Below are 26,287 nucleotides of genomic sequence, written 5' to 3'. Positions count from 1 at the left end.
AAACAATCTTTGATGCGGGTTATATATCTTGCTAAAATTTGAGCTCAATCGGTGCAGAACATTTTGAGTTTTTGAAGCGTACACAAACGAACTTAACATTTTTATATATAAAGATTTGTGGGCTGCGAAAAAAAGCCCTTAAGTCGTGCGAAAAAAGACATCATTTTAAATGCTTACAAATTACAGAATAATCAAACGGCGTTGATTTCAGATGTTAATAAACTGCTAACGTAAGTAGAAGTTGTGCTGCTTCAGTGTACAACGTGATTCTCGAGTATGAATCTACTAATGAATTACGGTCTCCAAAGAAAACAAAACCCCGCAGGTCAATTGAGAAAAGGTGAGATTTTGATAAAAACGCGATTCGTAAAAAAATTACACGAATTTGAATTATTTAGAAATAGTTTAGCGGTGTATTATGTCCTTTGGAAGAGAATTCGGTTATTGTCTTCGACAACGCTTCTTATCATTAAACGAAAAGAATTCCAGCCGTGTTATAGAAAAACAATGATATCAAAATGTGGCTTAGTTCAAAAGGAATAATTTTTGAAGAGGTTTAAGTTAATGTTCAATCATTGCAAAGGGTTTCGCGTATTAAAAGTAATTATAGTCCGTATAAAATTGGTTTGACACACAAAGCCAAATTGGTAAGTCGTGTGTTTATTCGGCTCCTAACGAATATGTTTGCCGGCCTCCGTGGCGCGAGTGGTAACGTCTCGGACTTTAATCCGGTGGTTCCGAGTTGGAATCCCGGTCAGGCATGGCATTTTCATACGCTATAAATCATTCATATCATCACCAACTGCGGTTGTCCTTCTTGGTGGCTTTTCTTTTTGTTTTGGTTTTTTTTTTGTAATAATAAAATACAGATGTTTTAGCTGTTAAATATAATTCAAAGAAATTTGTTACTTAATCAGTTGTGATTTTGTTTACATTGGCAACGGCCATACGGGCTCTTTGTGATTGGTCGTTGTGTTTGACAGCGGCCATCTTGCATTGATCTGATTGGTTTTCCTTTGTTTACATTTCCATTTGATTTATTAGTTTCTTATTTATTAAAAAACTGTACAAATTAAAAATAGATAGATAGATTTATTAAAAATAGATGAAAACAATCTTTGATGCGGGTTATATATCGTGCTAAAATTTGAGCTCAATCGGTGCAGAACATTTTGAGTTTTTGAAGCCGTACACAAACGAACTTAACATTTATATATATATAGATTCGTGTTATATATTTTATCCCAATGGTTACGTTTATTTTATTATCTTAGTTTTAACCTTATTTTTAATGTTTTATTCATGAACGGGGTTTTTTAAAAAAAAAAAGTGTATGTGATATTTACCTATGTCAAAATTTCGTCACCGAACAACATTTAAAGTATCATTAAATTAAGCACTTTATTTGAAAAATTTTCATCACAGACAATGATATTGTATCTAAATTAACAATTAATTTAATTCACCTTACTACCACGTTAATATATGCTCTCTAGATCTTTTGGCTTACTTGGAAGCCATCATCAGGAGTTAAAATTAATGCATTAAAGTAAAAGTTTAAAAAATCATATACTAAGAACTGGACAGTCATGACTGTTTTTAGATTTTAACTATCATTTCTTTAACTTATTTTAATGCTTTAATTTTAACTCCTGTTGATGGCTTCCAAGCAAGCCGAAAGATCTAGAGAACAGATCAACGTGCTAATTAATTGTTAATTTATTTATTTAAAATATCAGCTGTGCCATGTTTGAGAAACTATTTTAAAGATATTATATCTTTTAAAAATTTACGGTAGTCTGTATAAAAAAAAGAACAAAAAACAAAACAATTTCACGAGTAATACAAACGTTTACATAATAGTGACAAGATCGTCGTAATTGTGTTAATGAAGTTACGTAATAAATGTTCGTTTATCTAAAAAAAAAAAATGACAAAAACACTGATCCTGTTGTTTTTTTAATATATATCAAGCATCAAAAAGTTGGGTTATTATTCGACAGTAGTTTATACGGCATTTCCGAAGTTGGGCTGGAGGTGCATCGTGTTTATCTCGCAGTACATAGTTTTAAAAATATTGCCAGCTCATCTTCCTACACTTTCGGATTGGTGCCAATTGATTTTTTAAACTTTTCTTTACACTTTGAAATCGACTCGTAAATGACCCGACGAAGCGGTTTAATTAGTAAAGTTTATTAAAAAGAAATCTCTTTTAGAAGTGTTTCCAAGTTCTTAATGAACTTTGGTAAAAACGTATAGCCATCTTGAATGAAAGATAAGTTAAATAATTTAATTTACGTATTTAAAAATAAATAAATTGTAAATTATATTATGATTTTATAATTTAACAGTATTTATATATATATATATATATATATATATATATATATATATATATTATATATATATATATATATATATATATATATATTATATGGCGGCATATCATATCCGTTACGTTATTCAACATATAACGTAACGTAAGCACGTGAATACTGTAATTTCCATACCTTTTACATTTTTTTAAGATTTGAAAAATTTAATGTAAAGTTATTTTTATTTAACATTTATTATTTTTTGGAATTATTATACAAAATAATTATTCTTTATTACGAGGGTTATTTTTTTCAAGGTCCGATCGGTCACGAAATTAAAACCACAGTGAAAATAAAAAAAAAATTATTTGTAACAAGTACTTACATAGTTAGACTATTTCTCTACATAGTCGCCACTCCGATTTAGACATTTGTCGTAGCGTGGTACCAACTTTCCAATATCCTCGTCATAGAACGGAGCCGCCTGTGTTTTCAGCCATGTTTCTAAGCTGATCTGCAGCTTGATATCTGTGCCAAAATGTTGTCCTCTTAGCCAGCGTTGAAAATCGGATGGTGCCAAGTCCGGACTGTATGGTAGGTGATCAAACACTTCCCAACGAAAACGCTCCAGGGCTTCTTTGTTACAGCTGCAGTGTGCGGCCGGGCATTGTCATGGAGAGACAATGCCCGATGACGATATTCCTCTCCGCTTATTCTGAATTGCCCTTCGTAGACGTTGAAGAGTCACGCAGTATGAGGCTGCAGTGATGGTCGTGCCACGTTCCATGAATTCCACCAAGAGAACTCCATTCCGATCCCAGAACACAGTAGCCATATACTTTCTGTTGGAGAAGGTTCGCTTGAACTTCTTTGGTTTACTGGGAGAATGAGAATGCATCCACTGTTTGGCTTGTTCTTCAGTTTCGAAATCGACCCATGTCTCGTCCCCTGTGACAATTTTGTTCAAAAAATCTTCTCCTTCATTGTGGTAGCGCTGGAAAAACGTTAGGGAGGCGTCCATTCTCATTGTTTTGTTTTGTGATGGTCGGACAGCATCTTGGGAACCCATCTCGCACACAGTTTGCGGTACTGAAGTCTCTCACTCACAATGTTGTAGTGAGCTGACCTTGAAATTTCAGGAAACGAATCACTCAATACAAAAATTGTGAACCGAAGATTTTCTCGAATTGCCTCATCCATTCGCTCAACGAGATCATCGGTTGACACTCTCTTCCTTCCCTGACCGCCTGCATCGTGAACATCTGTACGTCCTGCTTTAAAGTTCCTGCACCATTGTCGCACTGTCACTCATTGTAGTTTCACCGTACACATTATTTATTCGTCGATGAATTTCAGCTGCATTACACCCCTCAGCCTGAAGAAATCGAATTACCGCACGCACTTCATACTTGGCGGGAGATGCTATTGTTGTAGACATGTTTACGTGTTCAGAACTAAATGAAGTGACGCGGCGTGATTGAAGGCCATAGTAGAGACGCTGCGCAAAACATATGCGCAAAGGTTCATCCAATTTTTGCGCGGGTTTTTATTTCGCGACCGATCGGACCTTGAAAAAAATAACCCTCGTAATACTCGGCCAAACGCACTGTACACTATGGCAGAGGCTCTTGAGAAAAAATCTGAATCCATTCCATACCTCCACATTCACTGGAATATGTACGTGATTTTCATTTCTTTCCAAAATTAAACGGGGGTCCCTTAAGAGCAAGCCTTATTTGTTTCATAAGAATATTTCTCTTTGAGTTATAAGTGAGAATGCATTACTTTCACCAAAAAATATGATACTAAAGATAAAATATTACATTCATACTTTGACACCAAAATAAAATATTTATGTATAACTTTAAAAAGCTTTTGCTCTATCTTACTAATTTAAACAACAAATGTTTTACTAAACATTTAAAGAAAAATGTGGAAATACAAAGTTGTTAGCCTTTTTCCAATTAATATTTTTGAGGTTTATGAAAGACAAGTCTGTGAAATATGCACTTAAATATATGGAGAATTTTATATTTACAACTTATCAAATCTTAGAGCATTCTGGTTATTATCTCAGTAATAGTGAACTTGTTAAAAAAAAAAAAATATTTGTCTCCAGTTAACAAATCAAAGTATATTTTAATACCAATACCGTTAAAACTAATAATTTGTTGAAAAAAGTTAAAAAAAAAAATAATAACTTCCGAGATGTGCTTATCTAGAAAATTATAATATTTCAAATAAAAAAGGGTTTTTATAAAATTTTGGGGATGGATATAATGTGTTCCTTTAAGAAACCTAAACCTATTCTCAGATAGCACTTTAAGTTTTGGAGAAAAAGCACTTTTTAATAATACAAAATTTAAACTATTAAAAAAAAATTTCCTTATATCCCATTTGGTTATTAAGCAGATGGGCACGAGCTGCCTAAAGCGACTTAAAGTTTATTCTTCAAACAAAACTGTATTAAGTTCATAGATGGGTATGAACCCATGGGCATCAACATGGGTATACCCATTTCTTGATGCTAATAGAACAAAATGACTTCACATTTAGAAAAACTGAATATCAGTTCTCTTGTCCTACCACTCAAACTGATCACAATAAAACAAACATTAAATATGTTCTTTAGCAAAATCACTTTGGTGAATTATCCAATCAATCAATGGCAACTGTGTCATCTAACATTACCTCTGAATCGGTTTTGCTAGAACTTTAATCATAATGATTTAGAATAGGAAAGTTAACTGGCTGGAACGTATGAGACGAGAAGGGTGTATTAAAACAATATTGACAGATCAATAGAAGGTAGGCTGGAAAAGGTTAAAAATATTCTGTGTAGGCAATCTTCAAGTCAGAGTTTTTAACTGTAAATAGAAGATTAATGGAGTTTGATTAATATAAGATTAACGCAGTTATGGTGCAATGGAGCTTTTTAATGGTAAATAAAAACCGTAGATTATAAAAAGATAATTTTATGACGATGATTGCAGATTAATGTACTTTCTCTATTATACTTTAAGTTTTTTTTTACAAATCTGTCAAATGAAAACTTAAATGTACTGTTTAACCAGACAGGGTATAGATGTCATGTAAGAATTTGTAGATAGATAATGAGTTAGACAGCTCATTTGTATTTTTCCATATATCACAATTTTGGGGATAGGTAAGGAGGGTTTACCAAAAGGAAGCCCAATTTAAGTCAAAGATTGTTCTTTTTTAGTATATAAAGGATAACCGATCTACTGCAAAATATATATTTAAACTCGCTTATGCAAAATCGTTGCATTAATTTGCTGCTCTCATCAGCGGTAGATACCAAACTGACTGGGCTATTGTAAGTAGAACAGATACCTATGGTCTGGAGGATATCTTTGTACTTTTTTAGGTGAGAATTGATCATCCATTCAGCATTATTCATTTCCATATTATCCTTCATCCTTCTCTACTTATTACATTTAAAACAAAATTTGCTATGTCTCCTTTGCATGTATGTTAGAAAAGCAAGATCTTTTTTATTATTTTGCCCTTGGTGACCGGATGGAAGACAGCTCTGTCTAAAGACCTATGTGGGGGGGGCAATGTTTCCAATCTTTCAGCCAATCCTGGAGCTGAGATGCTTATTTGGTAAAGTTTAGGACCTAATTCTTCCTAGTACGATATAATACAATTATGCAACAGTGTTTTAAGTATTGCAATAATGCAATCTAGGCGTTTTTCCGTTCAATTAGTTTGCGTTATCTTTTAATATTTTTCTGTTTTACTATTTATATTATCTTAATATTAAGTACTAAATGTCATAGATAACTAAAGAGTATTTTAAGTGACTGTGATACAGACAACAATTAATTAATAGAATGATGTTTCAGGATTATCATAAAAAAATTACCTTGCATACAGGCAACGAGTTATAAGTGCAATATTTCAATATGCAATCAATATAAAATATTCAATGAACATAAAAAAATATCATCACATGTAATATGATAAATCATAATGCTATGTAACTTAAAATCTTTATCTGACATAAGCTGAACGATTTGGCGGCATGTTCATTTTCAAATAATAACTATTTTTAAACCTAATTAATTTATATAAGGTATTTTTTAATAGACGGGACACTATATTGTCCTTAATACTGAACTAATGCTTTGTGAACAATTTTGTTTAAGTATACGAAAATATTACTTTACGTTTTTATTAATATTTTCACTACCACCTGCAACCTTCAACTGATGTGGAGAATAGCATTGACAGATTTCAATTCAATGCTCATAAGGTTTGATGTACTCTGTGAACTTTATTCTTTGACCAGTAATTAAATAAAAATTAAATTTATATGCTAAATAGTAATAAAACGCAAATTTACATTTGATCTGAAACGCAAGCTGTTTTTGGTAACATCAGTTTGAAGAATTGAATAAAAAAAATATCATCCTATATTTAAACATTGTTAAGACTACTGATCTTACTGTGTTCTTACAAATCTTGAAAAATTTAAAGGGAATAAAAATGACAAAAATTGAAAACAACCATACCTCAAAAACAAATTTTTGAAAAATAATGCCTTATACATTAAAAAAAACAGTAAAAGTGAGTATATTTATTAAAAAAAAAATAGAAACGGGTATATAATTCAAAAAAATTAACGTGGTGGCTAAGCACGGCCCCTCCGTAACGATCTTCCACATCACATCTCCAAGGCAATCTTGGAAAAGCGCTGGCTGAGGAGTGGATATCGCCTCACCCTATCCCCGCACGACAAGCGGGCATTTTACAGACAAACGAACAAGGTGAAAGTGTCGCTGACAAAACATCACGAAAAACCTTGGACAGATTATTCATCTCGATGTCGGACGACATCTCTTAGGTGATCAAGTTAAATAAACGGCTGCGCGAAGGAAAGAAGCCTCGCCACCGGATGCTGGGACGACGAGGTTTCTTGGCTTATTCCGAGTAGGACCGGGCGGAGGTCTTCGTGGCTACACTGGAGGGGCGGTTCACTCCAAACCCCGCCGGCCCGAACAACGACATGCAACCGAAGTGGACTCTTTTCTCGCGGACTACTTTGCTCAGGGTAGAGGATGCCCCCCGCGAAATAGACCGCGGCTATCAAAGCCACAAACCCCGTTAAGTCCCCAGGGGTGGACGGTATCAAGGCCCGAGCATACCGGAACGTTCACCTCGCTCTCATAGCGACCACGGTCACTCTTTTTATGTCCATTTTGTACGCAGGGTATTTTTCAGAATGCTGGAAAACAGCGAAGGAGGTATGCCTTCCAAACTGGGAAAACGTCTATATTCTTCCCGGAATTACAGGCCGATCTCCTTACTACCGACACTGTCAAAGTTGTTCGAAAGAATTTTTCTGAAGCGACTTCGGTGATGTCTGGGGCCGGAGGTTCGGTCTGAACAGTGCAGTTCGAGTTCAGAGGCCACTCTTCGACCCTCTAATTAGTTCGACTGGTGGATAGCCTTGTCGGAGGCTTGAATAGGAAAGCTGTGACCGCGGCCGTTTTCTTGTACGTGACTAAAGCCTTCGATAAAGTTTGACATGACGGCCCACTATATAAACCCGCTCACACGACGGTCCCTGGCCGCCATGTCAAGCTAATAAGGTCTGGTCTTACCTACTAGGAAGACAGTTCGCAGTACGCGTTGGGGGAACCTTATCGACTACCAGGGTTTCCCAGAGGGCAATCCTTTCGCCGATTCTGTACACTGCATATACAAACGATATGCCGTTGTCGGAAGGCGTCAACATCGCTTTATAAGCCGATGATATAGCATATTACTACACATCCCCAATTATGGATTATGCGGTCGAGAGACTCCAACGTCAACTGGATTTAGTGGAGCCGTGGTTTAATAAGTGGAGAATCAGGGTTAACGGGGAAAAGTCCGTGGCCGTGCTATTCACATTCAAGCGACGCGCTCCGGCCAGACAGCTGGAAATCTCAGGGAGAAAAAATACCCTTCGAGACAAAAGTTAAATATCTGGGAGTAGTCCTGGATAAACGGCTTACCTTAGGGGAACATGTAAAATATGTTACCCAGAGGGCAAAGGCCGTCAGGGCCTCACTATACCCAGTGCTTAATCGAGCCAGTCCCATTTCGCTGGCGACTAAGATATTCATATACAGATTCTACGTCTTGCCAATTCTGACGTACGCCTATCCGGCATGGGGGGCTCTGTTGTGCTCTACGTTCCAGAAAAGGCTAGAGGCCGTCCAAAACGTGGTGCTGCGGACAATTTTTCGAGCGCCGTGGTTTGTCAGAAACGCCACAGTTCGCTATGACGCGGACATAAAAACCGTATCGGAAGTGGGCGTAACAGGCGGGCGGGCTGTTCGAGAGAGGGGCCGTATCCGAGCACAGCCATCTCAGGGACATCTGCCGAGAGGACCCTACACCGCAAGGTGTGAGGAAAAGGCGGGACGAGGGTTTATGTAAGATAAACCAGGTCCAGGAGCCTCTACATCAACGCACCGGGTTGGTCTAGTGGTAAACGCGTCTTCCCAAATCAGCTGATTTGGAAGTCGAGAGTTCCAGCGTTCAAGTCCTAGTAAAGCCAGATATTTTTACACGGATTTGAATACGATCGTGGATACCGGTGTTCTTTGGTGGTTGGGTTTCAATTAACCACACATCTCAGGAATGGTCGAACTGAGAATGTACAAGACTACACTTCATTTACACTCATACATATCATCCTCATTCATCCTCTGAAGAATTATCTTAACAGTAGTTACCGGACGCTAAACAGGAAAAAGAGAGAGGAGCCTCTACATCGGGTGAGCCAACAAGGAACTCCCAAAAATGATTGCGAGGTCATTAAAAAAGAGATGTGCACATAAACTATCATATTGAGCGAAAATTGTTACGGTTCATAAATATATAGACATACGGGGTTTTTTTTTTTTTACCAAAATTAAATCAATTTTATTTACTCCATTTCAGTATCATACAATATTACTGAATTATAAAATAACACCCTTACTAGTGCTTAACAAATAATTAAACATTTAGTTATGTTGTATTTTATTCAAATTAACTGTAAAATAAATAGATGAACAAATATTAATTTAATCTACTCCATTATAATATCCTACAATAGCATAGATATCGATAAGATTTAATGTCTTAAAGAGTGCTTAATAATAATCGAACACGTGGTTTTGTTGTATTATGCTCCGAAGGTGACCTCAACAGGAAATAGATAAGACGCTGCTGCTACTTGGCCGGATCCTTTTCATTGTATACGGTCAAGTTAGCGTAAGTTTTCACATAAAAAAACAAAATAAAAATATACCAAATCCATTGACTTTGTATTTTGTTGATCCCAACTTAAGTTAATAGTCACTATTAACAACGGAAATATATTTAACCTGACCAGTGTTAACTACTAGTAGACCAACTAATTATTCAAAGTGATAAATGAAATAAAGTGTTAACTTTCAAATTTTATTGAAAACATCTAACTCGAAGCCCAAACATTAATATTTTTCAACATTATTAGGTTTTTTTTGCGCGGGCGCAAGCGAGAACGTTAAGAGCGATTTTGCCGCGCTTCTTAAAAAGAAAAAATAAATTTTATAGGTAGGTTGAAACATGAGAGGTTTGTCATACTGTCCTGAACGAAGTCTGTCATACAGGGTCCGGTATATAAACCTGACGATTTTTGAGGAATAATAATTAAACTGTGTTTCGTACTATTAAAACATTTAATACTATTTCAGGGGAATTAATTCCCCTGCAATAAGCATCACACTTCTGGACAGAACAAAGATTTTTTCTTTTCACTGGATAGTTTAGAAAATAACCTATTCTGTAATAGTTGACTTTTAATAAAATTAACCATTTTTACAGATTTACAAAGAATCTGTTTGAGATTTTCCGGCATATTTTTTGTGGCAAGAGTATGTCTGTGAAGGAAACAGTGTGTCCATTCCGCCTTTGATATAAGATGATCTTTTAATTTTTCAGAAATCCAGTTTTTTCCTGTTATTGTCTTTGCACCATCATTACATACTACAAAAGATTTTGTCCAATCTATGTTATAGTTTTTAGTAGCATCATAAAAAACATCAAAAAGACATTGTCCTGCTGCATGACCAGGAGGTATTGATTTCCAAAACAACATATTTTCTTTGGCTGATTTGTCCCTATAGCATTCATATCTCACAAAACATAACAACTGAGAAATGTTTGCCGCATCTGTTGATACAAAAAAATTCACCTGAACTCACTGAATTATCTGATTGTGACCATTGGAAGCCATACCATCGATTCACCTTGATACTGTGTTATTAGCACGCAGAATTTTTTGCTTCTTCCATGCCTATTAAAATACTGCAGCAGAAAATATGAAATTTTCTGCGATTGTATTAGGTTTGGATATCTTAGTTACTCTTAATTCTATGAGATAAAATGCTTCAAATGTACTTTTATCAGTATGGCTTGATTTACAAATAGAAGCTTGTTGATTTCTCAAAGTATGTAATTTTCTTTCGAAAAGTTCAAAGGGTTTGGTTTTTTGATTTAGATGTTTACTTTCCAAGTGTTGAATTAATTTTGATGACTTCATGCTTTCATCAGAGAGGACTTGAAAGCAAACAACAACAACAACACACTGTGGCTTTCCATCCAATAAGGTAAAACCATAATTTAAAGAACTACCATTGTACAAACTTGTCTTTTTACCAATCGATTCACTGAATGTATATGTCTCACTTTGTTTTCTCACAAATTTATCCATTTTGTATACGAATCTAATTGAGAGAAAAAAAAACAGTTACACCATTTCACTGCACATAAAAAACTAAAACCTCAATTTCAATGAAACTATACTTTTAGAAACTTAAATAAAGGCACCAGATGGATGCTTTGTATTAAAGAATGTTCTAGAAGGCACTCGAAACTAAACTGACGTTCTGCCATTTCTTATGCCTTTTTATATTGCTAAGAGCATGACATATTCGAACATGACACTCTCACAGCAAATATTACGTAAGCGAACCAAATTATAAGGGGCATGTACACATCAAGTTGGAACCTATAAATTGCTCATGTTTGCACACTTCATACAATGCATGTTTATACCTATCGCTATCAATGCAGCAAAATAGTTTTAACTAGATTGCATTAGGTTGGGGTTACGGGCTGGCCTTTGTAGCATGAGTAGTAGTGTCTTGGCTTTTCATCCAGAAGCCCCAGGTTCAAATCCTGGTCAGGTATGACATTTTCACACGCTAAAAATCACTCATATCATCCTCTGAAGCAATATTTAATGGTGGCCCCGCAGGTTAAACAAAAAAAAAAAAAAGGTTGATAATCACTATTTTAAACAAAGAACATTTTGTTGTAATTGTCTTATGTAACATAGTTAAATGATTTGGCTATTGTCAACAAGTCTTCATTTTCATACAGTTTTATCAGATTAACTACTTCAGTTAAATGAAAAGGAAAAGTTTTGGTTCTTGCTTAGGTAAAGAATGATTCTATGTATTCCAGATCTAGTCTTATTTACATACTGGGAATATAAAAAAAAAAATTATAAAATTATAACTTTTTGATATTCATTACCTACTGCTTTTATTAAAAGTTTAATCAATTTTTTTTTTTCAAATTCAGAAGGAAAATTTTAACTTTTACTTAAAACAACAATTTTATACAATTCAAATTTAAAGCTTCATTTTTGTAAATAAATAGTTATAACCTTTTTAATCATGTCTACCATCCCTATGTCATAAGAGACATTTTTGATATTACGGACTGTCTAAAATTCTAAAATGTATAAAAATTCTATTTATAGATTTATTTTGTGTACACAAAAACACATAAACAATGAGAATTTTTATAGTTATTTTTGTTCAAGTTGTATTAAATGTTCTTGTTTATTTGAAATCAGCCATAAGTTCTATTTCTTACAGTGTCATTATTATCATAATATATAATATTCACACAAATTCATCAATTGATATTAATAAATACTACTAAGAAGAATTTCTTTTATAATATTAAATTATAAGAAAAATATTAGTAAAAAACTCTTTTACAATTTAATGTATAAAAAAAAAGAAATAACAAACAATAAACATGCAATCAACAAACAACTATTTTTTAAATTGCAAAAATGATATATATATAATCTTAAAAAATAAACGTCAAGATTAGTAAACTTGTAATTTATAATTATAATAAATGTTCATTAATAAATAAATAAACAAAACAGGTTCACAAATATTACAATAAAAATTGTTTCAATAGCAAGAAAAAAGAAAACAACTTCCTAAGATAAATATACAAACAGATGCAAATCAATAAAACCAACCAATCACATACAACTGAACTAATTATTAATAACAAAACATCAAAGAAACAAAAAAAATCAAGCCAGCAACCTAAAGATAATTTAGATCGGCAGTGATCTAAAACATAAAAAATATGAGGTTAACAACAATCAGACACGATCAGGATGATGATATTAATGAAAAACATTTACAATTATATCTATATATATAATCATGTACATTAAAAAAAAAAAAAATATGTGATTGAAAGCGTTAAGCTCTTAAGTCGGCAAACCAAACAGCATGTTAGGAATGTACTGAAAGTGACATTATAATAATTTATTTGTGCAATTTGTCTGAATCCACTAAGATGGAAAGAGAGCATATGTAACAGTAGAATGTAACTTATAATAAACATTAACGAACAAATGATAATTCAGAAATAAATAATAATGATAGTAATACAAAAATTCCTTGTAATTTTCTGTTTCTCATTCTAATCTCATCACCATTAGGACCACTAAAAGGTATTATAGCCACTTTCAAAGCAAACTATCGCATTACTATCACAGGTTTGTAGAGTACAATCCAAAATAATAAAAAAATTATAACAAAGCAGTTCTTATGTATCAAACATAAATGTTTCAGTTAAAGAAATAAAGTCATTCAATAAGAATTCTTGTATGGAAAAAATACGTAGGGATACTGCTCATATCGATTTAATAATAAAATCAACAGCTAATTCAATGATAATATATAGAATGTTTAAAAATTTCATTTTGAAACATTCTGAAATCTCTAGACAAATGGCGATTCATATATCTATACGTAGAAATGATTGTTAATAACTCGACTTCAAGTGAAGGGTTATGGAATGCATCTGGATACGGAAAGACTGGACTCCAGCTCAATTTTGGCTCTTCAATTGAGCGATTTCCTTAATGAAAAATTTCCAGGCAACTGGATTGATTCCATCTCAATGGTAATAATGGAACCTCAACATTGCTGCACTTGAAAACTCATTGTGGGGAATAATCAAGGCCTATGTACAGTAACTGTCACAAAAAGGTGAGCTTGGATGATCAGCCCGCACGTCTCTGCTATACTACTACAGTTCTTTGAAACATTGGCAAACCATGATTAGTCATCTATTAGTAGCATAAATATGATGCAGCTGTTGTTTACGAAACAATGTGTCTTTTTGTGTTTACAATATTAACAAAGTGACAGCATGTTTCAGATACAAAACAATTATTTTTATTTCTCTTTTGATTTTCCATGTATATAAATTTAAAGCTGTGGTTCTGCCTCTTGGTATGGCTTTATTTGGTGCGTTTTTTTTTTATACATAGTCAATTAATGTACGATACAATATTTTGTAAAACATTTTTATCATGGTTTATGGTTCAAACATTTAAAGTAGTTCATTCACATGCAAACAGTTATGCTGAATTTAAGTCTGCTGTGAAAAATAAAAAAACTAAATAACGACAGGTGTGCGAAAAAGTAAACATGTATGATTTCATGAAGAAATAATCTTTAACTATAGAAAAATTAAAATATGAGAAGCATTTAATTGCTATACAGAACTGTGAAGAGAGAACTGCAACTGCCTGTGGCATTTTCAGGACTCAGGTTCAAAGCCTAAGAAAAAAACTGAATCCTTCGATTTGAGGGGCCAGAAATGTTCATTCAAAACCCCGAAAAAGAAATGTTATAAAACAGTTACCAGACTAGATGAATTTGATAAAGGTGTTGGGTGAAATGTGAATGAATTTCATTCTCAAAGATAGGGGAGCTACTACTTCTACTTCTTCTGTTTAGTCTGGAACCACTGTAAGTTATTACTTCAGAGGATGATATATATGTATGTAAATGAAGTGGAAGTGTAGTCTCGTACTGTCTCAGATCGACCATTCCTGAGATGTGTAGTTGATTGAAACCTAACCACCAAAGAACGTATCCAGTATAAAAAGATAGGGGAGCTGCTGATAGTTAACAAACTGTAAAGAACTGAAAATTAAAAAAATGGCGGTGAAACTAGTTTTAAGAGTCACAAAACATAAAACAAAAGGAAAATTTTAGTTGAATAACATGATATTAAGCAGAAAAGGATTTTATATTTGCAGGCAATCAAGTGATTTAAGACAATGTAATTGGTGGTTGTATACTTATATGAATCCTATGTTTTATAATCTCATTCAATGGCAAAATAATGGGCTGACAATAGCAATGGAGGATTTCATTTACCAATAAATAAAGGTAAATGCTTAATTATAATTTATGCTGGAGGTGAAATAGACTTTATTTCAAACGCAATGTTAACTTGGACAGTCAAATTAAAAAGTGGCAATTACCAAATGATAGCATGAATACTAAAAATTATTATATTGGTCAACATGATTTTTGTCTCACGAGAACCAATAGGTGTACTTAATGAAGTTTTGATCCTGTTTTCAAATGTGTATTCAAAAGTACTCCACCACCCATAATTTTGTTATTTTAATTTTTTAAAATACTTTTAAAATGTTTTTTTGTCCATTGTCAAGTAAAAGCTCCTAAAACACTGTAAATACGATGGAACCAAATGAGCTAACTCAAAGGGTAGTGCTGCTACGTTGTGCAAGTTCAGATGTGTATAGACACACACAAACATGATCTAGTGTAGCACACATTCATCAGAACGATTCCAGTTGTGAGATAGTAATGAACCAGTAAACATAACATTGTGACTGCTTTGTGTGTCTGAATTATTGTGTATTACAATTTACAAATTTATTTATTTTAATTAGTTGTTAGTTACCAAATACCTAGTTTGTTTAAATCATCATAACAATTTTTGTTATATATGTGGTGAAATGATGCTCTAGTCCCAAATGCGAAACCTTATTCCATTAGTAAAAAAGTGATATGAACTTTTGTTTTGGGTGTAAAGTAGGGGACCAAACAAGGGCCTGGGCCCCACATATCTGTTACTTATCGTGTTCTAGGCTTATCACTGCACGGAAAAATGGCACACACCACATGCCATTTGCTATCCCTATGATTTGGAGGGAACCCAAAATCACTCTTCTGACTGTTATTTCTGCTTAATACAAACATTAAAGGGATTACATTGAAATTAAAACATAGTGGTGTACCCTAAGCAATCTGCAATGAGACCAGTTCCACACTCTGAAGAATTGCCTACACCAAAGCCTCCAGAACATATGATATTAGATGAACAGAGCTCAATCCTAAAAATGTGTATCTACCTCCATTACCTATCAAACTAGGATTAATAAAGAATTTTGTCAAGGCCATGTACAATACTCCTGGTTTCATGTACTTAAAACTGAAGTTTCCTAAAATTAGTGATGCAAAAATTAAAGAAGGAATATTTGTGGGTCCACAAATACAATCACTAATGCATGATGAAAGGAACTGTTGATTGATTAAATTGATTGACTCAAACGAAAGATGTGGGTGTCAAGTTCTGTGGCTTCCAACTTACCATTCTGATTTGAAAGTGGAGAAAGCATTCAAAAATGTTAAGTTTTTTGGGAAATTGAAAGGCAGAGAATTACAGTGATATTGTCAACGATCTTATAAAAATTTGGGTTGTAATATGTCCTTAAAAGTACACCTCCTGTACTTGTACCTAGATTTCTTCCCGGAAAATCTTGGAACAGTGAGAGATGAGCATGGGGAACACTTTCATCAATAGATTTCAGCTATGGAAAAGAGGTATAAAGGGAAATTGAATCCTAATATGTTGGACCATCAAGAGGGATGCTCCAAAAGCGAAATATAGCAGAAGATTGTCATTTCTTACTTTCTAGGTGAGTCAAATGTTTGAATATTGTGTAGTTAAGAATGCAGAGAGTATTAAAATGTTTGAAATTATAAATGCCTGTCTCTTGGAAGCCTTATATGATGGGCAAAAACTAATATCAAATTTGAACTCCGGAAAAAAAAATACTATCAGAATTGCATATTTTTCTTCCCGAGACAAAAAAACATTCTTTTTTATTCCCCAGTGTTATTTGAATTGGGCGGAAGAAAAATTAATTCCTAACCTTCCTCCTGAGTCTGTAGTAGTTGTTGACAATGCTTTATATCATACCTTTTCTGAAAAATTTCTTGTGTCATCAAGCAAGAAATAAGACGTGACTGTTTGGCTACAAAAATGTCATATTCAATTTTCATCTAGAATGCTTAAACCACAATTGTATGAACTAATTACGTTCAAGAAAAGTAACAGAAAACGATACCATTTTGACAATTTGTTGGAAAGACGTGGCTATCAAGTTCTGTGGCTTCCAACTTACCATCCTGATTTAAATCTGATCGGGACGGTATGGTCAGAGGTAAAACAACTTATTGCTAGCCACAACACATTTGAGATGTCAGAAGTACAGAAACTGTGAAGATAAAATGAATTTGATGTCTGATGAACACTTGAAACCTCACTATAAAAAGGTTCAACAAATCAAAGGTGAATATTGGAGCCAAGAATCATTAATAATAGATTCTCTGACAGAACTTTCATTTTCTCTTTCTGTAGTGACAGTGATAATAGTGGCAATTACACTGAAGATAATGATGACAGTGAGGAGAGCGTTCTAGCCAGGGGATTAAAACAGGTAATTCATTTTCAAGTAATTAAAGTTACAAAAATAATCATCTATCGCAATATTTAACGTGTAATTAGTAATAGATAATATTTTGTCATCTGTTATTACATTTTACAATGTACAGCACATATTTCATAGACTGTATTTCATTTCAAAATTGATGCATTCATTTGTTAAGAATAGACAATCAATTATTTAATAAGGGGAATTACTAAGAGTGAGAAACATGTTTTTACATTGGGTAGTAATCATCGCGACTCCAAGCTCGCTGTTACTTGGCGGTGACTGTATCGTGACATCAATATGCAAAAGTAAATAATTGTATAACAATGTGGAGGTCGCCTTTTAAACCATAACTTCGCAAATGCTTCACAACATAACGAAGAGTAAGTGATATGTACAATGGTACGCACACACAACTAGTAAATAATTTTTAGTACAAATGTATATAAATCTTCAACATCAACTGGAGAAATTAAAAAAAATTCAATCCTCTGATAATGTGCATTATGTAAGATTTTACATGTAAACAACCTCAAAGAAAAAGATCAAGAGAAATTAATAACACAGCAATAAGATCTTAAACTGGAGAATGGAGGATGAGAACTTAAATGAGGAATAGGACATAAGGAGTATACCAAAATTATCAAAGAAGTCATGAAATGACTTCTTTGATTTTTGCAATATGCACATCAACCATTACATTTCTTGTGTGACCACTGCCATTGAACACGAAACAAGATTCTGAAATTGGTCTGCTAGTAATCACCCACCCACCAGGTATCAATTGTCTCTCATCTATGCCCTAGCATCCTCAGTTTAGAGAACCTACAACCACAAAACTGATATTGGGGTAGTTTACTACCTTACCCAGGAACAATTTTGTAAATACATTCAAACAATACTATACAAGTTTTATAAAAAATTAAAAAAAAAAAATTACAATTGATTTTTGAGCAGCAGAAAATTAATTAAAACTTTATTTTATATGAAAGGTAGCATGAAAATACTATTTTTTAAATGAAAACAAAAATGTGAGCAAAAAATAAACCATTATCAAATAGTTTAATCAATAGTTTATCAAAAGTACAAAAATTATTTTTTTTGAACTAAACCCTACCGTTAACAGGTCCATCTATTATTATTTTAAAGAACTAATTACCTTTTTACCCATATATTTATAGTTTTATTTACAGCATTTTCAAACTGTAAATATTGCACACAGCAAGGAGTTTAGATAGACTAATTAATATCAATGGTATAGACTTATTCACCTCTTTTAATTTTATTTTTTATAAAATAAATACAACACACACAAAAAAATAAAATAAGATTTTATGCTATTATATAAACGTGGATTTTTAAGTGGATTATTTCAGTTTTCTACTAAGTATATAATAAATTATTTTGTATATATACAAGGTGCTACAATAAAGTAATGAGACTGATTTTTCTTTGCAAGATGTGGCAACCCTGCAGCTTGCGTACACACCATCTTTGACCTTGGTCTATAAGCTACTTCTAGTCCAAGCGGCACATTGATGAAACAGCTCAGTCGTGAGTTGTGCTGTAATAAGTGAACACGTGTTTTATGTCTCTCGTCACAAAAATGAAACCGCAAAATATTGCGCAACAGTATGCCATTTCTTTTTGCATTAAATCGAGTGAAAACGCGACGACAACTTATGGTAAGCTTCAGAAGGCTTTTGGAGAGGAGGTTATGTCAAGAGCTCAAGTTTTTTGGTGGCAAAAAATTTTTAGTGAAGGCAGAGTGAATGTTGAAGATGAAGACTGCAGGGGACGATCATCAACCGCACGGACAGATGTCAACTTGACCAGGGTGCGTGAAATCGTACGATCTGATCGAAGATTATCTGTGAAAATGATCGCAGAGGAACTCAATATGAATCGAGAAACGGTTCGTCTAATAATATTAACTGAAGATCTTGGTATGAGAAAGATTGTCCCCAAAAATGGTTCCCAAAAATCTCACACAACAACAGCGAGAAACAAGGAAAAATGTGACAGCCGATCTGTTAGTGCAAACGGAAATCAATCCAGATTTGTTGAGCCGTGTTGTTACTGGTGATGAAGGTTGGTTTTTTCAATACGATCCAGAGACAAAACGCCAAAGTTCGCGATGGTGCTCAAAGGAATCACCCAGACCAAAAAAAGCTCGCATGTCAAAGTCAAAAGTGAAATGCATGCTTGTGTGCTTCTTCGATTCCAAGGGAATTGTTCATAAAGAGTGGGTGCCTCCTGGACAAACAGTTAACCGATATTTCTACAAAGAAATTTTAGAAAGACTTCGTAAACGAGTTCTTCGTGTCCATGCCAACATTGCTGATAATTGGATTCTGCATCAAGATAATGCGCCATCCCATACTGAGTACAGCAATTTTTAACCTCAAAACAAATTTCAGTACTACCACAGCCACCTTATTCACCAGATATCGCTCTGTGCGACATTTTTCTATTTACAAGGGTCAAAATGGCGGTCAAGGGACACCATTTTCAAACAACACAAGATGTCCAAAAAGCTGTGACGAGGTTCTTGGAGGATAATACAGAAGATGAGTTCCAGAAATGTTACCATCAATGGCAGAAGCGCTGGAATAAGTGTGTGCAATCAGAGGGGAACTACTTTGAACGAGACAACACTAAACATGACTAAAACAGTAAGCAACATTTTTTCACATCAGTCTCATTATTTTATTGTCGCACCTCGTATATATAAAAATGATGTGTATCATTTCAACTATTCTAATTTTTTTTTATCATTAAATTCAAGCTTGTGCCCAGTTTTTAAAAAAAATATTTCCAAGACTGTAATATAAATATAATTTTTTTTTTAATAACTAATAAAGGAATTCCAGAATAAATCAATCAAAACCAAAAAGACTTAGAAACAGCGATATGAAAAGCAAGTTAAATTTCTTGGGCATATGATCAGGATGGACTCAAACAGATTAAATAAACAAAACTTTGGAAAGTTGTGGAACTGAAAACCAAATCAAATTACCTGAAACAGATGGAAGAGGACCTCCAAAGGATATGTTTGAAAGAAGACTGTTATGATAGAGATAACATATAAAGAATAATATATAGTTCTTGTAACAGAAAAAAAGAAGGATGAGAAGAAATGGATAGATGTGCAAAATGAAGCCATGTTAAAAAAATAAGAAATGCATGAAAGAGAAAATAAGGTAGAAAGAGGCGATATGGTCCTACATTGGCCTTTTTGCATAAAAAGAATATCCCTGAATGGTTAATCTATGACAATTTTTTTCATTTAAGAGAAAATTTAGTACTTTATTATACATTTCCACATAAAATTCAATGTAAATTTATTCACAAAATATTATTATATGGCAGGATTTATAATTATTATTACTATAAAAATGTGGTATTACACTTTGTATTCCCATAATCATGGTTTCAATTTATGGTATTGTTGAAAATAACTGTAAGTTTTTTTTTTTGATGGTTGATATTAAACTACCATATATTTGTAATGAAATTTATAACCGAATAACTTGCTTAATATTAAAATTAAAAAAGAAAGATAATCTTATTTTAATTTATAATTTTTCCTGTTAATTATGATTTCATTTCTAAATTTTTTATATTAAAAAAAAAGTAAATGAACCTGTCTTTACAACAGTGTGAAACGTACACCAAATTCCTAAAAATGTATTCAATTTAGGCATCTCTGAATTAACTTTTTTCTATATACTGGTCATTTTTTAAGAAAAAATATTTTAATTGAAAAGTTATCTTTAAAATTAAAAACCAGGTACGTTCACATTGAAAATATGTTTTATAACTATTAAAAACAACAATTGAGAGATACGATATAAATAATATGATTAAATAAGTCCCAAAAATAGAAAACTCATTTTCAATTTTTCTAGATAAAAAAAAGTTTTACGAGCAGGAGACCTTAAAAGCAGCTATTTATTAAGTTCAAACAATTTATAAATAGAACTTTTATTTGCTTTATGATTTCTACTACGTGACTAACAGGATAATTTAAATTTACAAACTCAAATAAAATAAAATATAGAAAGAGATTAGATTTAATACAAACAACTGATGTTTCAACAGATATAAAACAACAAACAGACAAATTTGTGTCGCATTAACTTATGCTGTCATTTTGCCACTTGTTTGTTTTGTTAAGTAAACATTTATTTCTATTCTCATCAAAGCAATTGAATGACTTATTCAAACTGATGATGGAACTATACCCAAATTTTATTCAAAATAAAATAGGAGTTGCAAAATTGAAAATAAAATTATATATAATAATATATATAGTTTATATATATATATATATTATATAACATATATGGTTTTTTCATCCTCAGAAAAGTTATTTTAAATGGATTTTATTTTTATTTAAAACCATTGTTTCCTCACCATAAAAATGACTACTTATAATTACTAAACACGCTTTCTTATTAAGCTTATTAAAATGAATAAAAAATTACCAATGCTTATATATATCTTAAAAAAAGGGCTGATATCTAAAAACATCTGTTACAAAGATTGGACAATTTGGGTAAGAAAAATTGGAAAAGATTACTCATAAATTGTAAAAGTATATAATACTTCATGAATTTTATTCTACGAGTTATAGTTTAGTAAAAAAAAAAGTTTAAATTACACTTCTTAAAAATGTTGTAAAATGATTTACTGTGTTTGAATATGAAAATCATAAAAATAAATTTTTATGATAAAATAAAAATTAATTATAAAAACCACTTAAAATTTTACTTATACTTTCAAATGGCATTCATTTATTTGAATGCATTTATCTACAAATTTTTACATCTTAAGTTGAATGTAATTGATATTACATGCAATTTAACATTACTCATTTATTTTTTATATCTATAATATAAAACTTTACTGAAGATTATCATTGCCAACTGTACTTTATATATAATTTTGAATATTTCTAATGAAATACATAATATAAACTATATCTTTACAAATTACTAAAAATAAACTGATAAAGACATTTTAAAAAGTAATTGGTCAAAATTGAGAATATATTTATTGTTGTTGGTAAATATGAGACCACATATACACCATTTTTTTTCGATGACTTTCTGCCATTTTTCCAGCAACACCATAATTCCATTGCTATAGAACTTCTGTGGTTTCTGGTCAAAAAAAAGTGACAGGTGATTTTCACAGGCCGCTTTTGAAACAAACGTAACATCATTCAGGGAGTTCTGCAAGACTGTAACAAATAATAGTCTGACTGTACCAAGTCCAGGATATATAGTGGATACATTAAAACCTCCCAGTCAAGTTCTCTCAATTTCTGATAGATTGTTAAAGATGTATGCAGTTTGGAGTTGTCAGTGTGGTACATGACACCCTTTCTGTTGACAAATTCAGGCCATTTATTTAAAAATTTTTAATTGCTACATACAATTGTGCTATATGTGACAGTACAGGTCTGAGTCTTCCAAGTCTTCAGTACAGGTCTGAACGATGCCCTTCCAATCCCATCAAATGCATAGCATAACCTTCCTGGGCGTCATTGTGAGCTTCTCTTAGCCTTCACCATGATCTTTTTTATAGATTGTTGTCATAGGTTATCTACTTTTCATCACTTGTAATCAACCACTTCAGAAATGGCTTGATTTCATTACATTTCAGTAGAGATTCGCAAATAGAAATTTGATGTAATTTTTTTGAGTCAGATCACGTGCAACCAAACGTCGAAGTTCTTTTTGTAGCCAGCTTTCTCCAAATGATTTAACACTGACGGATAATTTAGGTCATCAATGATGTCATAACTGCTTACATGCCAGTCTTCTTTGACTTTTGCCAGAATATCATTTACTTTTTCTATGATTGGTTGCTCACTGCTAGGAGCATCTTTGACACCAAATTTTTGAGAACGTAAGCTACCGAACCGTATTTTAGCTGTTGCTTTTGATTACGTATTTTGCCCATAAACAGCACATATTTCTTCACTGGCCTGTGCAGCATTTGCGCCTTTATCGAAATAATATTTTAAAATGTAGAGCAGTTTTGCAGAAAGTTCACTCATCTTCATGGCACACCTTATATTTGAGTATAAGAAATCTAAAACTTTTTTCACATCTACTAGCTTTAACTGCCACCTGTCAAATGACTATCGACATGGTCAGCTGAGATTTGGGATGCTACCGCCAGCGCAAAAGGCTCACTACTTTTTAGACTATCTATTATAAATTACATGCATTATAAGGTAATGGATAAACAATAATCTGATATCCAGGATAGGGCAATGTGTAATCATTCTGGGTGTCAAATATATATGATAATCCTTTAATTTTTTACTAATGCATTATATATATATATATATACATATAAAAAAACTACTTTAGATCAATAGAAATATAACAAAGAAAAATAAATCAGAATAAAGAAATTCAAATATAATTTTAGTAATCTGACACAACATAACAGAAGTATAGTAGTTTGGCTTAATTAAAAAAAAGTTTGCTTTTAAGAATTATATTTTAAAAATCATACATTTCTTTTCCATATTATTGTGTAATTTAAATTTATTTGAAGAAAACCAATAAAGAAATTTTCTGGCCAGCCTATTTTATGAGTTCTTTTCATGGGCATGCTATTTTCAGTTCCATAACTTTAAAAGATTATATAAAAAATTAATTTTTTTTAACAACAGATTTAGCTGATGTTAAAATATTAAAAAAAAAAGAAGATATTCTAGCAATTGTCGGTTGCAATTTAAAAAAAATAAAGGTAAACATTTTTTTATAGTGAACCTAACATTTTTACGATACATTATATATATATATATATATATATATATATATATATATATATATATATATATATATATTTCAATAAACCTTTTTCCTTAAAGACAAAAAAGGGTTGTGAAGGAAAATAGAATTTCTATTAAAATTGATAGAAATCTTGACTGTCTGATTTTTTTTGGGATTAGGAAGCATAACTTTACTTGATTTTTTTTTTTGGTTTTCAGTCATTTGACGCAGCTCACCTATTTCATGCTACTTGTTTCATTTTGGTATACCCTCTACAGCCTTAAAAATTTGTTTTCCATATTCCAAATGTAGTCAGCCTGCACAATTTTTCCCATCTATCTGTCCCTCCAATATATCAAAGTAACTATTCCAGGATGCCGTAAGATGTGGCCTATAAGTCTGTCTCTTATTTTAGCTAGATTTTTCCAAATTCTCTTCTTTTAGCTAACTTCACTTGATAAGACACTTCAACCATTATGCTTACTGTGCAATCAGTGGACATGGACAGAGTCTCTGAGCCACTAGTCCTTCCCTAGCAGATATCAACGATACAATTTAAGTTCAAGTTCTGGTATCCTCAGCACGTAGAACTTAAATGATCAGAACTGCATCCATAGAAGTTAATATCAGTAAAATATAGATCAAGGACAAGGAAAAGAGGCAGGTGATACAAAAGGATGATTTACTTATCAGGGTAATTATTTTCTCCAGATCTATCAGCCAAAGAACAGTATAGTAATTTCACAGAATATAAGTATACAGCATACTCTTGTACATGTTTATGCATCAGTTATGCTACGAAGCAAAATGAAGTGACCAAATATTCTTTTCTAAAAGGTGGACAAGGTTCCATCAGTCTTAATTGACAACAAATCTTGGTTGAGGGATTTAACAACCTACACGTACACACTTAACATAAACAGAGATTACAGTTATTTACAGGCCCTGAACAGTAAAGTTGCACTAGATAACAAGACTTCTGAAAAATCATACAAATTAATCAAAACTACACTCCTATTATTTAACACTTTATTTAGAAATAAAACACTTTCTAATATCTTTTTTGTTTTCTTCACAATCTTTTCCAAAACTCATACTCTGGTTAAAATTATTAAATTGCACATTAAAACCAACTATGGAAATAAAAGCAAATAAATAAACTTTTCTTAAACTTACATGACAGAAATTTTGGTTCTTTTCCATTATGTCACTATCATTTCAAATATCACTATTTATTTCAACACCATCTTATATTTAATTTAAATATCACTTTTGTTATTCAAGTTGTATATAATTTGTATATTTAATGTTACTTGGATAAGGTTAGTGAGCGTTAGGTTATATTGATATCATAAGAAGTTCAGTACCCTAATCGTTAACTAATCAAAACTAACCAACCTTACATATTAACCTAATATTCAACCTAGCTAATTATCATATAAATACAACATATAAGAGTAAATATATATTGTAGTAAAATCTTTAGGTGGTAGTGAATTAAAGGAAAAGAACCCAAATTTGTTAAATACTCTTTTAATAAAATTTTTAAATGTACGATCAGGAAAATACATGAAAACTCTTCTTAACTCCTATGAGTTTTCTTCAAAGAGATTGAAATTCTAAAAAATAATTGGGGAGGGGGAAACGATATATTAAAACTTATTGAAGGACATTAAAAGTGATCCATAAGATAATTATTTTAAGAAAAGAATCTTCTTTTGTGATGTATGTAGTTACATAAACAAAAATTTACATGCTAAATAAAACCAGAATTTTAATATACTACACTACTATTAGTAACAAAGCACAAAACCAACAAATCTTTTGTTATTCCACAACTCAAAAACAAAAAAAAAATTGTAATAATTTTTAACCTTTTTCAACTTCTTAATGCAACTTGTCAGTATAAATTAAATATTCTGTGAAGTTTCCGAATTATTTTCAATTTCTTTAACTGATTTTGTTTCATCAGAATTATTCTCAATATTTTCATCATCAGCAATGATTTTTTTACGTTTTTCTTCAAGCATTTTAGCTCTTTCTTCGATAAATTTTTTTTTTAATTTTAATTGTTTTTTAACTTCATCTTCATCTTCTTCTTCTTCTTGTGGTTCTTCCATTTTTTCAAGTTGTATGCTTTGCTTTTCCCCATCCCACCAACCAAATCTCCAATCTTTCTCTGCCTATCATAAAAACTTAAAAATTATTATAGATCAAAATTACAATTCAGTGACGGCTCATTATTAAAAGTTATAATTATT

General features: G+C 32.2%; 1 protein-coding gene across 4 annotated transcripts in view; it reads right to left on the bottom strand.

Moving 5' to 3' along the window:
- Positions 1-26,287, bottom strand: part of LOC142332021 (FK506-binding protein 59-like) — a 100,233-nt gene that overhangs the window by 9,833 nt on the left and 64,113 nt on the right. Inside the window, exon 9 of one of the 4 annotated variants that reach the window (XM_075378090.1) lies at positions 25,901-26,209. The exons of 2 other annotated variants lie outside the window; for them this stretch is intronic. In XM_075378090.1, the coding sequence (XP_075234205.1) occupies positions 25,937-26,209 (273 nt within the window). In that variant the 3' untranslated portion in view covers positions 25,901-25,936. Of the gene's footprint in view, positions 1-25,900; positions 26,222-26,287 lie in introns of those variants that run through there. One more of the 4 variants, XM_075378093.1, reaches the window with a different exon arrangement.

This window comes from Lycorma delicatula, chromosome 11 (genome assembly GCF_047948215.1).
Source record: "Lycorma delicatula isolate Av1 chromosome 11, ASM4794821v1, whole genome shotgun sequence".
NCBI classification, from domain to species: domain Eukaryota; kingdom Metazoa; phylum Arthropoda; class Insecta; order Hemiptera; family Fulgoridae; genus Lycorma; species Lycorma delicatula.
Note: the sequence above shows the minus strand (reverse complement) of the source record. Positions and strands in the feature narration are given on the sequence as shown.